The 15,015-nt window shown below is 42.1% G+C and overlaps 1 protein-coding gene across 1 annotated transcript in view; it reads left to right on the forward strand.

Annotated features, from left to right (window-relative positions):
• VPS54 (VPS54 subunit of GARP complex) overlaps nucleotides 1–15,015 on the forward strand; it is a 42,878-nt gene that overhangs the window by 21,991 nt on the left and 5,872 nt on the right. Inside the window, exons 11-19 of the mRNA XM_082480535.1 lie at nucleotides 120–457; nucleotides 2,361–2,490; nucleotides 2,934–3,115; nucleotides 3,942–4,054; nucleotides 5,253–5,316; nucleotides 7,151–7,256; nucleotides 10,634–10,721; nucleotides 12,372–12,493; nucleotides 12,598–12,678. Of these exons, the coding sequence (XP_082336661.1) occupies nucleotides 120–457; nucleotides 2,361–2,490; nucleotides 2,934–3,115; nucleotides 3,942–4,054; nucleotides 5,253–5,316; nucleotides 7,151–7,256; nucleotides 10,634–10,721; nucleotides 12,372–12,493; nucleotides 12,598–12,678 (1,224 nt within the window). The remainder of the gene's footprint in view (nucleotides 1–119; nucleotides 458–2,360; nucleotides 2,491–2,933; nucleotides 3,116–3,941; nucleotides 4,055–5,252; nucleotides 5,317–7,150; nucleotides 7,257–10,633; nucleotides 10,722–12,371; nucleotides 12,494–12,597; nucleotides 12,679–15,015) is intronic.

The following is a 15,015-nucleotide window of genomic DNA, read 5'->3' on the forward strand; positions in this document are numbered from 1 at the left end:
CAAAAATAAAGCCAGGATTTAGTTTAATTTTGTGGGTAAAAAAAAATCTCTTTCTAGCGCAAGCTGGTTGTGCAGCATTTTGGTTTTTTTTTTGTAATAAAAATTATATTTGATTCTAGGCAACGTTAAATACTATCCGTAGCGTGGTTTTCTTGGTTCTAGACAAGAACCAAAAAACCAGAGACCTGGAGGACACCTTACAAAAGAACTCCGCTAAAGACAGTACAGTGGACACAGAAGTGGCTTACCTGACTCATGAAGGCATGTTTATAAGCGATGCGTTCAGTGAAGGGGACCTCCCGCCTGTAGCAGCTGACACTACCTCTCAAAGAAACACTTCCCCGAACAGTGAGCCCTGTAGCAGTGATTCGGTCTCTGAACCGGAGTGCACTACCGATTCGTCATCCAGCAAAGAGCAGACATCGTCTTCTGTTACTCCAGGGGGAGTAGAGATGATGTGAGTAAACACGCTGCCTGTCTCCGCTTTGCAACATGTCGGTAACAAGGTGTTAGGTGCAGGCCGTTGTTTCTGATGATACAGTACAAAAATTGCTTTGGAGGAATGTGGTTTTCTAGGTAAGCGAAGCGGAATGGCTCTCCACCGTCACCCCTAGAGACTGCCATCAGACTGCGCTGTCCCCAGCTCGCTTTTGTTTCATTTATTTGTTTTGCTTTCACCTCTGTGTGGAGTCATCGTGTCACTTCTTGCAGAAAAGGGCCCCTTCTCCCTCTGTTCCACTGGGGAGCCTGCTTCCGTGGAGAGCAGGAGAGATGCAAGTCCAGCCTACATGACAGACGTTATTTTTCATGACTTTAGCAGGCAGAAGCATCTCTGTTCCTTGTCCACGTGCCCAATGGCTAAGTTTTCTGGTTTGTTTGGTTTTTTTAAGCTGGCTTCATGGAATACACCTTGAGTAAATTCTCTAGAAAAATCTGCTGTTCATTGTCAACTGTTCAACTTGCGTGGTTAAATAAATCCATCTTAGTAACGTAGGCACCGCTGCCCTGTGGTGCTCCAGACTCCAGAGTTGGAACCTTCTTGGCATCCTTTTGCATACCTCATTTATGGCTGGAAGTCAGAGCTACCTTTTTAAAAGAACCAGGCGTACTGTGTGTGTGGGATGCAGGTATGAGCCACTTCAAAAGCCAGCATGTCTGGATACAGAGTTCTACAAAGGAAAAATGAAATACCACTTGTTACCCTGCTGAAAGATGGAAGATAGCAAGTAGTCTGCTTGCTCTAGCTGATTGGTACTCAAATATATGTAATTGTGTGTTTAAGCAACTGTGAGTTTTGATAGAGACCTTCCCCCCCAAAAATCACAAGGAGATGGATGTAAAATAAATAGGCCTCTCTACGTCCAAACATCTGTCGTACGCTGGAAGAGAAACGCAATGTGAAGAGGAGTCCAGTGTTACAGTGAGGAGCAAGGAAGGGGGTTGGATCCGAGCTGATCTGGAGCGCTTTGCCAAGTTTGCCAAAAATATACCACCCGGCTAGATCTTTTGAGCAATGAAGTTTTTTCCAAGGCTGGTTGCACAGCTTTGTTCTAAAATGAACTCGCTTCATCCCTCTTCTGTGTTTTGTTGTTGGTTGTTTTTTTTTTTTTTTTTTTTTTTTTTTTTTTTGCACCTCTGCTCTGTGTTTGGAGCAGGCTAATAAAATTACATAGTTACAACAGTGTTAGCCCAGTTGCTGCTCTGGGTTTTCTCTCTCCTCTCATCCCATCATCAGTCCCTTGAGCAGCCTCACTGGACCAAAAGATCGTTATCTTAACTAATTACGTGAATGGCAGCGCTGTGCTAGGTGCTAGCCTCAAAACAGTGGACAAATCACAAGTTTTTTTTAAAAAGCACCAGTTTAGGAACCTGCAGTCTAAAGAACTAATAGAATGACAGCCTATAGATTAAGGTGGTGGGGAGTGTAAAATTACCCATTTTAGGCCTTATACTTGCATTGGAAGAAAAATACTGTGGTTTATTTGTCACGTGCTTGTGATGCTCAAGTGTGACAGGAGCTCGATAAATTTTAGCTCAGTAAATGTTAATAATATTTATTGTATTAGTAATGGCTATAACGTGTTTTCTTTTAGACCATTGATAGCAATTAGAATGTAGATTTAAAACAAAATATAAGGATTTGCAGTTGTGCATTTCCTTGTTACAGGGACTGACGTGACATTGACAGCAGCGTAGAAGATCCCATCTGTACAAAGTGACTTTGCTGATTAACTGACTGTCTGCGTTTGACAGTTGCTGCAAGGCTCTTTCCTCCTTCAACCTGTGAGCAGAAATACTGTGGGGTTGTTTTTTTTTTTTTTGTAAATTGATGCTCATCCAATTGGTTCTGTCATTTGTAGGATCAGTGATGACGTGAAGCTGACTGACCTGGAACTGGTCAGGCTGGCAAACAATATTCAAGAGTTACTTTATAATGCCTCTGATATCTGCCATGATCGTTCAGTCAAGTTCCTCATGGCAAGAGCAAAGGTAAGGAGCTTGGATCAGGCTGCTGGTGGTGTCTCATCCTTTACAAGAATTTACTCCCAATTTACTGGTTTAATGAGTGAGAGTTCTGAAATGGCATTCTCGTTGGAAATTAAGTAACTCTTCCTGCCGCTACGGGCGCTTGATGTGAATGCCCAGGGCACACAAGCATTAACATATGTCATTGTAAGGCAATGTGGGTTTCTGCTACCTTTTTTTTTTTTTCTTTTTAATATTCTTGCTGTCTTTGAAGCTCCATGCAGAGAACGCATATCTACGACCAGGTAGCGGCTTGCACTGCGATCTGCCTTCTCTGTCCCATGTAGGGTTAAATAATGTGCTTCTTAAAATACTAGTAGCCCTCAGACACGCTGACTAGTTATTTCTTTACATCTCTGAATTTTTGTGGTCATATGTCTGCTTACAATGGTTTTCTTTGCATATAGGATGGCTTCCTAGAGAAGCTGAATTCCAATGAGTTTGTTGCCCTTTCTCGCTTGATGGAAGGCTTCATCTTAGATACTGAGCAGATCTGCGGCAGGAAAAGTATGTCCTTGCGAGGAGCACTTCAGAGTCAAGCCAACAGATTTGTGAATAGGTTCCACGAGGAGAGGAAGACGAAACTAAGGTATCTCTGGGTAGAAGATCTTTGTGTTCTTACATGAATAATTTTATCAACCATATGCCAGGCAAACACAATCTTTTGTTGCCTAGAACACTAGTAAGCCAGTTGTACTTAAGAGCAGAGGGTGAAAAAAAAAAAAAAAAAAAAACTATTAAAAGCTAATTATTTTCAATTGGTGTAGATTTTTTTGCTGTTTTCATAACTTAATTTCTTCAAACTGGGTTGTTCTACAGTTATCTAAATAAGGACAGTAATAGCTGTCAGCACTCAGGACTGACATTGAAGGGCAGGGTTGCTCTGTCTCGGGTTAAGTAACTTCAGGATAATTCACTCCCAACTTTAAAAAAACCCAAAAACAAAAAACAAACAACCAAACCAGCAACAACAAAAACCCAACCCAAAAAACCTCCCAACAAAAACAATAATTAAAAAAAAAAAACAACAAAACACTGGTGGAACAGCCTTCCCAGTATCATACATCAAGTCTTTTGCTCTCATCCCTCAAAAGCTCCTAAGATTCCAGTATTTACACATTACTTCAGTGGCAGTGACCTCATAAGGATCTTTATTGCCTGGTGTAGTCTTTTGTCCTCTGTGATAGATTGAATGAACAAATCGTGAGATCTCTAGGCCGACACGGTGTTTGTCTGTTTCGTTACTGCCAGTTGTTGGGTACCTCTTTCTAATGAAGATGAATAACATAACATTTGGAGCCAGTGGCTTTTTTAAAAAATACTGTAGTTTTGATTCCACAGCAGTAGAGGCAGGAGAGGTGTGAAGACAGGGCATTTCATTTTCTCAGCCTCCTCTCTTTTGTGTTTATAACTAGCCTACTCTTGGACAATGAGCGCTGGAAGCAAGCTGAAGTTCCTGCTGAGTTTCAGGATCTTGTCGATTCGGTGTCAGATGGAAGAATTTCTCTCCCTGAAAAAAAAACAGCAGGTGTGTATCTTGCAGTCATACTGTTAACTGAATTTATTATCAGCAAGTGCTGCTATTGAATGTTGATGGACACATTCCGATGTCATTCTTGATCTCTGGTTGCTCGCTGTCTTCTGGGGGATGAGAAGGAAGTTGATACCTTTTTTCTTTTTTTTTTTTTTTTTTAATTTTTGTTGTTGCTGGTGTTAAAAGTTCTTGTGCTCACCTTAAAAGAGTATTTATTAATTTTTTGAAAACCCATTTAAGTGTTAGCACAGGGAGACAGCTACTTTTTTTATACAAGTATTCCCACAACTTCATCTGCCGGTTCAAATGAAAGGCAGCATGCTATGTGGCTGCTCATGGAAGTGAAAACTCGTGTACGTTCAATTATTTACCTTGCCATAGAAACCTCATTTGACCTCAGGCAAGTCCCTTTTTTCTCCTCGTGCCCTATTTCCCCGTGTGCAAGATGGGAATGCATGATGCGTTCTTACCTTGTGAGCATTCTCATCCAATATTGCAGTGATGAATGTGTGTAAATAGCTAGAACAGGAGGAAATCATACATAGAGGGGAAAGAAAATGGCGATAAACAAGAAGGAAGAAAATACAGTAATGTCATGGTGGAGAAACCCCAACCCCACAAAAGGAGTATAGTGGAGACAGAGGGCGTATTAGGCAATAATTACTCCAATGAAACCAAAATGTGCTCATCGACCATTGCTCTTAAAATAAGCTCTTGCAGCTTCCTTCAAGAAGATAAGAAACTGGTGGCATCAAACTTAGCGTGAAAAATTGCATCAGTAAGAGCTTCTACTATGAAGCCTGAGGAAGAAGTTGTTTGAAGCTAAAATATTAATATACGCAGTAAATCATTTGAGAATGTATAGTAGAAAACCTAGTGACTTTTTCTGCTTTTCTTACTCTATTTGTTACCTGTTGTATTGGAAGTTTCCAAATCCATAATGACTGTGGGACTTCAGGGGATTTTTGATCAAAGATCCCGGTAGATAATAAAGTAACTTTACGGGTTGTAATAATTATGATGGGTGACCAACTATGTAATAAAAATTGTAAAAGAGAGCAGTGCTGCAAAGATTGATTGTGGGTTTTGTCAAGTCTTAGCAAACGAACACTGTATTTCTAGAAACCAGCATTTTTTTTGTGCTTGTTTTCACTTCAACTCATCCCTTTTCCTTTCTTGCTAAAATGTCTAGCTACTGAAGAAAGAAAGCCAACTGAATTCCTTATTGTTGAAGGACAAAAATATGCAACAGTTGGGTAAGATGCACTCTTTTCTATTAGCAGTGGGTTAGCTGGCAAGAACTTTGGAGTAGAACTGTGATGAATACTAACAGCTTTAGCAATCTTATTTAAATAAAGAAACCCCTCTCATTCCACAGATTAGTTTCTCTTCAGTTCCCAAACAGTTACAAAACATTGCAAGCTCTTCTGGATGTTAAAAAGCTGTTTCTTCTCTGAATATCTAGGCTGAAATTTATTGTTTCATTTGAATGTGTTTTTTTTTCCCAATTGTTTCATGAAAACACATAGTTATGAAAATACAGGTTTGGCATCATAGCATGCTGTTGTTATTTCTTGCAATATAGGTTATCTCCAGCAAAATACATGAGTCCACTACTGAAGGATTGCTTATCTTATTCAGAATAAGAAATAAGATATGGGCCATCTCAGAAGCTGCATATACTATTTCTTGGTAGCCTGATTGCTTTGGATTGGAAAGTAGTTTCTTAAAGCTGGTTATATCAAAGGCATTTTAAAATATATAACACTCACATACTCCTTTCATTTAAAAGCACGCTGTGTTTCCAAAGACTGAGGCTTAAGCATTAAATATACATGAGAGTGGTTTTGGAGAGGGAGTAAAACCTGGAGATCACTCCCCAGAGTCCTAACATCAATTTACCCCAAACTGAAAAGTTGTGATTTACATCATGTCTTTGACCAGCTGTCATTTTCTGAGTTGCTTCATGATGATTCTGTTCAATTAGAAACAGAAGCTGATGTCTCAGAACTTCTGTGCCAGCCAGCCGATATCACTGCAAAAGAGCATTTCAGGTCTGAGTAGGAGCATTTGAACATGCTTTAATGGATAAAGTCTGCTTGATAGGCAACATGTTTGATAATCCATCTCTGCTAATTTGAAACTTGTCATATTTAGCTCTGTGAAGCAATTGTCAGCTTCCTGTTGGTGCAAATAATTTGTTGCAGTTCTACATGCTTCTACGCACAGTTTCATTGTATTTAATCAAATAAAATGCATTAATGAAAAAAAGCCTAGATGTACCCCAAAAACTTTCCAGGTGTTTATTTTCAGTTGATTGTTCATCACCTTTCTGCACTCTACTGCCTAAAGGAAGAAAGAGATGTAACTTTTTGAAATGTTAGAATATCTACTCTGAATGTCTGATCTTGCCGTAGTTTTCCTGCCTTCTGTGTATTTGAATTCAGAGGGACCTGCACTTTGTGGAGCCTTCTGAATTCCACCCAGTAGTTCCCAAGTTCTCCAGTGCCTGCTGAATTCAGGGGAAATTACAGGTGTTGAGCATCTTTGAATATTTGGTGCTGGTTGTTCACAGCTGTCTTCTCTGTGACAGTATTCACAAACAGTATTAGTATTCATTACCTCCTTTCAGTGGTGGTTGTTGTCTGCATTCTGTAGATTTTTTATATTTGCTCAAAGTTGGCTGCAATTATACAGTACTATAAGGAAGGAGTTTGTTTTTGTTTTGGTTTTGTTTTTTTTTTTTTTTGTCCCCTGCCAAGACCTGCATGGAGACTTCTAGTTCCACAGTAGCGTTTTTGGAGATTAAAGAGTTATACCAATGAACCTCAGAGATTTTCTCTCATATATGTTAAGTACTTTTTTCCACATACCACCCTGTGGAATGGGTATTCTTCATAACCATCTTTATGTATATCTTCTTTTACGTTTTACTTCTACTTTAGATCAGTTAGTGGATTTATTTAATGCTGTAATCTCTAGCATTAGGTGGCTTTCTATCAACGTGACTGGCCTGTGTTTGATATTTTTTTTTTTTTTTCAACGTCTTCTCTGCACTGAGATGACATTTGGCTGTTTCCTCTCTTGTAGGACAGTATTGCTGTTAATAAGAATAATCCTGGAGTACTGCCAGTGTGTGGATAACATTCCTTCCATTGCCACTGACATGCTTACCCGCCTGTCTGATTTACTGAAGGTATGACTCCAAATGTACCGTCTGTGCCAATCAAGGGTATTTAGCACGGAGAACACGTCTTACTGTCTGTAATGCTTCACGTGCTTTTATGATTTTATATAAATGATATGAATTGTTGAGAAATGGTTGCGTTTGTTACTGTGCCGTAAGGTGACCTTTCAAGCTAAGTGCATTAAAAATGCAGTTTGTTGTGTGAATTAACTCTGGGAAGGCTGTCTTTCCTCTTGTTCACCTGGAATATTGGAAATCCCATCTAGTAGTGTTTGTCAGAGCTGCCTGTCCTTCAGGCTGGGGGGTAGGATTAATGCTGCTGAAGAAAAAGCAATTTGATCCCAGATGCCACAGAGATGTATCTATATTCAGGAAGGAGATGAGTCCCTTGGTTTTTACAAGCCAGTAGAAGTATAGTCAGTAGAAGCATGAAAAATAGCATGGGATGAAGCGTCTGTTGTAAAATGTAAAGATGATGAAAGACCAGGACCTTTTTGTCATTTATTTCACACTGGAGAAGAGGAAAGCTGGTAAAGCACAGGTACTGCAAGGTAATATAAGTAAACAATAATAGAAGGAGCACATGAATGCACCTTAAAACTGTCATATATATATATAGGCTCCAAAGCCTAGCAGTTTAGTTATTTCAAGGTTTTCACTTGTGTCTTCACCCACAAAGGTCATGTCAGGTATTAGAGTTCTGAGCATAAGCATAGTCAGTAAAAGACGAGCAGATTCTACTCTCCAAAAGTATATTTTACATAAGGTGGGGGACAAGGGAGGGAAAACGCACTCTAGGAGGTGGACCTTTAAATAAACTTCCTGTTGGTAGTTCTTACCTGAACAACCAGATGCAGGAACGCTCCTCCCTGCAGTTATTCAGATTCACCCACAAACCTTCCCCTTCAAAAGCTCTATCCAAGGCAGATCCGTCAACTTGGGACTGGGCATGCCCCTCTTTGCCTCTTGATCTCCAGCCGCTGCTTCACTCAAGTCTCGCAGCACCTTTTTGCAGGCAGAATAGCAGCAGATGCCTCAAACCTGGCCAGATTTGTATCTCTCTCTGTCTTCTCTCTCTCTACCGTATCTTGTTCTAGTTCTGTGTCATTTGTGTTTTATTCCTTGATATTCAAACATCTTGTGCGGTTTAGTTATTGTATTCCCCGTCTGATGGTGAGGTGCCATCAATTGGAGAGGTGACGAGAGCAGCTAGCCAAAACAAAAGCTCACTTTGAGCAAAATAAGAGCCACTCAGGGTGTCCTTGCAAGTCACTATGGTTTTTGTTTGACAGCTGTCAGAGCTAGCAAATTTTGAAGGTAGCGAGAAGCTAGTTTTTATTGTGATGGAAGCTGCAGAGTGTTCCCAGGTAATGAAATTCCAGGTCGTTTTGGACTGTGGCTGCAACCAGAGTGAAATAACACCAGTGTATGAACAAAACCGCAGTCGTGATTACTGGAGTTGTTTAGCAGGTGCAGACGAGAGGGCTGGCAGCCACAGTGCCGGAATGCAGAAATGCTTTCCTCCAAGCAGTCACAAGGAGGGGGTATTGCTCTTCTGATGTTTCAGGCGTGCTGCTGCTTTGCTGCTTTGTCTGCAACGGGCGATCCAGTAACAGTGATATCTACAAAAGGCAGAGGGGAGAGTACAAGTATCTGTCATCCTTTATAGAGCGTGTTTTTAATGGTCTGCTGCGCAGTCAATGAGTTGGTGCTAACCTGAGCTAAATAGCTCAGAGGAGCTTAGGCTGTGTGGGATACATCTGCCTTCAGCTCGGTGGATCTGCTTCTGAAGTCCACCAGGAGGCATAAGAAAAGGTCTTGCTTTTCAGGAGGAGGAGGAGATGAAGTGAATGTTAGATGGTTTCAGATCCCAACTTCTGTCTGAGAGCAAAGTAGATTATGCCTCTCTCAGGTTGGGGGCCACACGTAGCTCAAGTTCAGTGGTGGCGCTAGGTCTGGGTTGGCTTTTTTGGCCCTGGATACCCCACTCTGGCAGCCCAGAGTGGGGGTGTGGTGTTCACGGTGCATCCCCTCTGGTCCTGAGTTTTGTGACTAACTCCAGGCAATAGCCAGAAAAATTGTTGCCTGTTTTTACTCAAGGAGGGTTGAAATTTTGGGTTTGTTCTTGCATTATTGTGAAGTGGGACCTGTGAAGCAGGATTGTGGCCCCCCAATAAAAGGGGAAGTCTCTCTGTGTTGCCGACGCAATCTGCAGGGCAACCTTGTCACAATTCCTTGTGAATCTTTCTTCAGGTGCAAGAGAAAGGCACAAGCTTTCCATAGGTTTTGTCTCCCTATTCCCACCTCAGTGTCAACAAGACGGTTCTCTTCAAACATGAGCCCTGGGATTTCTGCTTTCCATTCAGAGCAGGAATCGGGGACAGCAGCAGTGGCTGTTCCATCTCTACTGCATCACCCAAGGCAGTCTAGAGTATCTGGTGTCTCAAGCTGAGTGGTGGAGCAGAATTCCAAAATAAGACGGACTATGCTAACAGAAACTGTCTTACTGTCCAGAGACCCTGCTGGCCTACGTGCATTTAATGAGAACTTCTTTTCTCCTGGCACCAAGTTAGGAAGATTGGGTCACGAGTCGTCTGCTGTACCTGGAATTCTTACAAAATTGGTTTTTGACATGGCTTGACATCTTCTGTGCATTTCCTAATCTCGGTATTTTATAGTGTTACAAACATATATTCAGCCACCTTGGCAGCAATGAGTTTCAGCACTTTCAAGTTTTCTTTAACATCAGTGGTGAGGAAGGTCTAAAGCCAGAGCAGAAACTTGTTCTTTTGATATTTTCCATTCTGATGTTACACTTGTCCACTCTACTTAGCAAAACTAGTGAGATCCTTCCCCTTCGCTCTCCCCAAGGCCCTGGTTTGGGGAGTACCTTTCACAGACTTCTATTACAAAGCCATCCTTGTATACAGCTTTCAAAGTAAGGCCGTGCATCACTGGTCTGCAGCAAGGCTGACTTGTCACTTGACTTTCACACTGAGAGGAGCCTCACCCAAAGGTCTCATAGAGAGGCAAAAATTAGTCCCTGAATTGAAATCACCGAGCAGCTAACTGTTTTTAATCCCAGTATTTCCACTTTTCTGTGCTGAAATGCTGCCTTGAGTGCTTTAGCATAAACTGAGTCAAAAAAAAATACTACAGGCCAGTGATTACTGAGAGTGGAGAAGAAGCTCTCTTATCTTACTAGTTAACAGTTGGAGACTCCTCTGTAGCAAGGAGTATGCGAAATTCTGGTACTCGCCTTCATTTATTTTGTAATAATCTGTTTAATCTTGCAGATTTCTATTGATGATATTTCTAAACTGTGATTATGCGTAGCTGTTAAAAGAGTCAGCATAAATTTTCACTCTCTTTTTCTTTTCTCACAGTATTTCAACTCTAGAAGTTGCCAACTAGTCCTTGGAGCTGGTGCGTTACAAGTTGTTGGTTTGAAAACAATCACTACAAAAAACCTAGGTATGGATTTCTGTACTTTAAAACGTCAAAGCTTGTTTTCCTGTCTGTTTAAAAAAATAAAACAAACACAAAACCCCTCTAAACATTTACGATAAGCTATGTTTCTGTTGTGGTGCCACGCATGGAACACAGAGGGTGACAAGACCTTGCTGGTTAGGGGGTAAAACATGTATAAAAGCTAGTCTGAAGTGCACTAAAATCCATCAAATCCCTTTGCTGTCTACTGGATGGCTTTAAATGTGAAGCTTTGCTGTGTTACATGAAGGAAACAAATATATAGGCTAGCAGGTTTTCCGTGAAAATGTTTTGACTGCAGGAGGGTGTAGTTACTTTTTCAGAGGTGGCTTTGGTGCGCTCAGGAAGCTGCTTAGGGTTCAGATCTTGATATTGGAGGGTGGGAGGCAGAGGAATGCCGCCAAACCCCTCTCTCCCTGTGCGTTTAGCTGAGCTGTGCTGTCCCGTCTGCCCTGTGGGGCTGTATTCTGTAACGCCATGTCCGCATACAGCTCCTGCGGATTATAACCGCACGTCAGTAACGCGCGAAACCATTTCTGTGGGTGGCTCTGAATAGAATAATTAGGCTTTTATGTGGCCGAATGTCCCGGCGCAGTCAGGTAATTTAGGGCTCTGTGTCTGTGTGCTGAATCCAAACTATGACTTGGGCTTTAGAGTCTCTCATTTTCAGTGTGCAGCTGATTAGCTGAATTGCCAGTCCCAAGTTCCCCATCTGGACTGCTTTCCCTGCTCCGAAAAGCCCAGTTCTGTGCTACAGAAATGTCTTAACGTGCTACTTGAGACCCTGCAGTTTTAAACTATCTCCTGAAATTAAGAGCCTTTGGTTGATGGGTTGAAGCAGATGCTTGAACTTGCAGTTCCCACTTTTCAGGGTGTCCCGATTACCAGTCTGTCTTTCCTTTAAAAAAAAAAAATAAATAGGGAATCCCTTTAAAAAAAAAAAATAAATAGGGAATCCCTTTAAAAAAAAAAAAAAGGGAATTGCTTTTAAAAAAGGGGAATTGCTTGAGGATGGGTGGAGAGGTTTCCTCCTGAGGGGCCATAGTGTTGGAGCGGAGGAAAGCTGGGTCAGGTCTTTGCTCCAGAAAGCTTGACCAGTTTGGTGACCACGCTGGCACCACCATGTGTGTCCTGCTGCCTGCTCAGGCCCTGTTAAACACGGGAAAAACTCGGGTTTGGGAATCGTGCTGGCACTGCAGGCTCTGGGCAGCTCAGCCCTAGCAGGGCAGGATGTTTATCTCGCCCCTCCTGCAGGAGAAATACTGATGCCTTGAAAACGCGGCTGATGAGTCAGATCTTTTGAGATCTCTCTGATGTCTGCCTGTGCTTGGGGCTCAAAATGTCAAGTAGACACTTAAAGCCTCTTGTAAAATTAGTCCCTTATCCCGTATCTTATGGAAGCAGGGTGTGAATAGCCAGGTCCTAGTCTGGTGTCTTCGCTGGGTGGGGCTTCCCAGTGGAGACAAATGCTCTCCTCCTGTTTTGTTTTTGGTTTTGTTTTTTTTTTTTTTTTAAAAAAGAAACATGTTAAATTGTGTCAGATCTGCTATTTGTGTGAAAGGAGATAGAAAATGACTCTTCCCACATAATAATGAAGTTCTTTTTTCTCTCCGTCTCTCGCTTCTGGATTTACAGCCCTTTCTTCACGTTGCCTACAGCTAATCGTACACTACATTCCCATTATCAGGGCTCATTTTGAAGCTCGACTGCAGCCAAAGCAGTTTAGCATGCTCAGGCATTTTGACCACATTACAAAGGTAATTCTTTTGGCATTTCCTAATTAAACGCAAAGTTCTGCTTTTCAACTGAAGAATACAAGTGCCATTAGATAGTAAATAAAACCTGCTTTCTTCCATTACAGGATTATCATGACCACATAGCTGAAATTTCAGCAAAGCTCGTTGCCATAATGGATAGCTTATTTGACAAACTGTTATCCAAGGTAATGATTTATGGAAATAATTATACACTCTCTACATTGCTATTGGAGGGCTCATTCTGTACAGTCTCGATGTTTCAAATGGAGTCTTAAACTTTCCTAGTCAGGACTTGTTTGAACTTCTTTAAACTGTATAAGCACAAAGCTCTGTGCTGTACTTGTGAATGTGTTTTGCCTTAATGTTTGCCACCTTGGTGTCCTTTGCCTTCACCCCCGCCAAAAAAAAAAGGTTCGTTTACTCCGTCAGCAGTAAGAGAAAGGCTTAGGCTGGCGCAGATGCTCTGGTGTTTAGAAACTGAAGTGCTCTCCTACCCTCAGCGGTTTTATCCACTGACAGCTCTTGTCTGCAGTCAGGCTGAGCCCGTTCCTGTTTCCTGCTCTTGCCAATGGTGCCTCTTTGGAAGTTGGGAGTGTGTAATTTCCTGCAGCTGAGGAAACAGTGCAAAAAAAACCCCAAACCCAAACAAACAACAAAAAAACAAAAAAAAAAAAAACAAAACAAAAACAAAAAAAAAACCTGCTGAGGAGGAAGAGTTTTTGGAGGGGAAGGACCAGCCCATCTCTTGGGCTGCAGGTCTGGGGACTAGAGAGAGGTCTACGCTTAGGAGTTCCCACTGTGTAGCAGTGTTAATAGCTGTCCTGTGAAGTGCTCTCAGTGGTTTCTTTGGAGGGTTTTGAACACCTGTCAGTGGAACAGGTTGGTCCTGGGTTGGATCTACTCAATCTGTCTCACCTCAAGGAGGAATAAAGTGACAGAGACTGCCCCAAGATGGGATCTCCTGGGACCACAGAACCCATAGATAAAGCTTTTAAAACTTAATGTTTTGCTTTGGGTCTCACACTCTTTTTAAAATTATAAAAAAAGCTGTTCCATGAGAGAACTGAATTAATTCTTTAGTGACAAGGTTTGATTGATGGGCCTGGGCCACCCTCTTCCTTGTAGGAGCTCAGGAGAAACACAGCATCTCCCTGGTGGAGCACAGGTTGGGGATGGGCTGTGGTGAGGCAGCTCTATCGGGCAGCATTTCTGTCTTCCTTGCTGTTTCTATTATTTGATTGTTTATTTTACATTGTGCTTTTTCTTCTCATCTGTTTCTTTGGGCTATCAAATAGCGTCATGTAAACTTGGGGGGGGGGGGGGAGCATTAAATTAGGCTTCCCTGCCCCTTGTTATGTTTACGCTTTTAAAAACATGTTTATGCCTTTTTCTAAAGATCCAAATAGTGGTCTGCTGCTTTTTGGGGCTTTCGCCCCGCTAAAAATACCTGTTCTCATGGCTTTTTGGTCACTTTACCTCTTGAAAATAAAAGTTTAGATTATTGATACTAAACAAGTTACCCCACAACACACCGGTAACGCAGTTGATGTTCTTGATGGTTCTCCCTTACTCTCCTGCCCTCTTTACAGCCCATCCTCCCCTTGTGAGCTGGCACAAGATATAAACTGAGAATATTCCTGTCCTTTAGAGCTCATAAAGGCTTGAGTGAGAGTGCCCGGCTCATGGGAATGGAACCCGCAGGGTAGAGGAGAAAAGGAGACCCACGTGTTGCTTTGCCTCCATTCCTAATGTACCCCATAATTTGGCTCATCTTGTTCCTGCAATAATGAAATCTTGGCACTGAAAGGCTGCAAAGAATGTGAAACCAGGAAATTTGCAAACAGGCATGTTGGCGCAACCATGTCAGTGTGTTCTTTGATTTTGTGAGAGTCCGAATGTTTTGGTGCCTTGTGGTCACCTGCTTTAAAGTGTGTAAATCTGAATGAGCAAGTGAGTTTCGTAGCAACGTTTAAAAAACAAACACTGCATGGTCTAGAAACCCACTTCGTCGGAGGCAGTTTGGTCCAGTAGATGGGACATTGACCTGGCACTTGGGTAAGGTGTGCAAGTGACTTTTGCCTTTCTAGGCTCTGCTTCCTTCTGGGAGCTCCGCGGAACAGGAGCCGTCTTCACGCAGCATGGCTGCGGTGAGGGCCCCGCACTCAGCGAGGCGTTCCGTGGCAGCATGGACAGTTCCCAGCATCTCTCTATTGGCACAGAGATAAAACAGGAACGGGGATATTTAACTATAATTAACAAGTGAAAAAGGCATAGGTTTTTATAAAAGGGGATAAATGTTCATGGAAAAAATCCGGTGTGAGTTCTTAGCTTCTCTTGGAGCTCACCGTCTTGTGACTGTTTGGACAGAAGAGCAGTAAATTTTTGTCTCATCCCTCGTGGTATTACATGCTGTTGATCTCAGCTGGAGATAAAAATGGCCGGGACCTCGCAGGGCTGGAGCTCATGTTTCTTTCTGGTGCTGTTGCTTTTTCTGCCCACCCCCCCTCCCCCCCTCCAGTTAA

This window comes from Vanellus vanellus (genome assembly GCF_965231255.1).
Source record: "Vanellus vanellus genome assembly, chromosome: 3".
Classification (NCBI taxonomy): Eukaryota; Metazoa; Chordata; class Aves; order Charadriiformes; family Charadriidae; genus Vanellus; species Vanellus vanellus.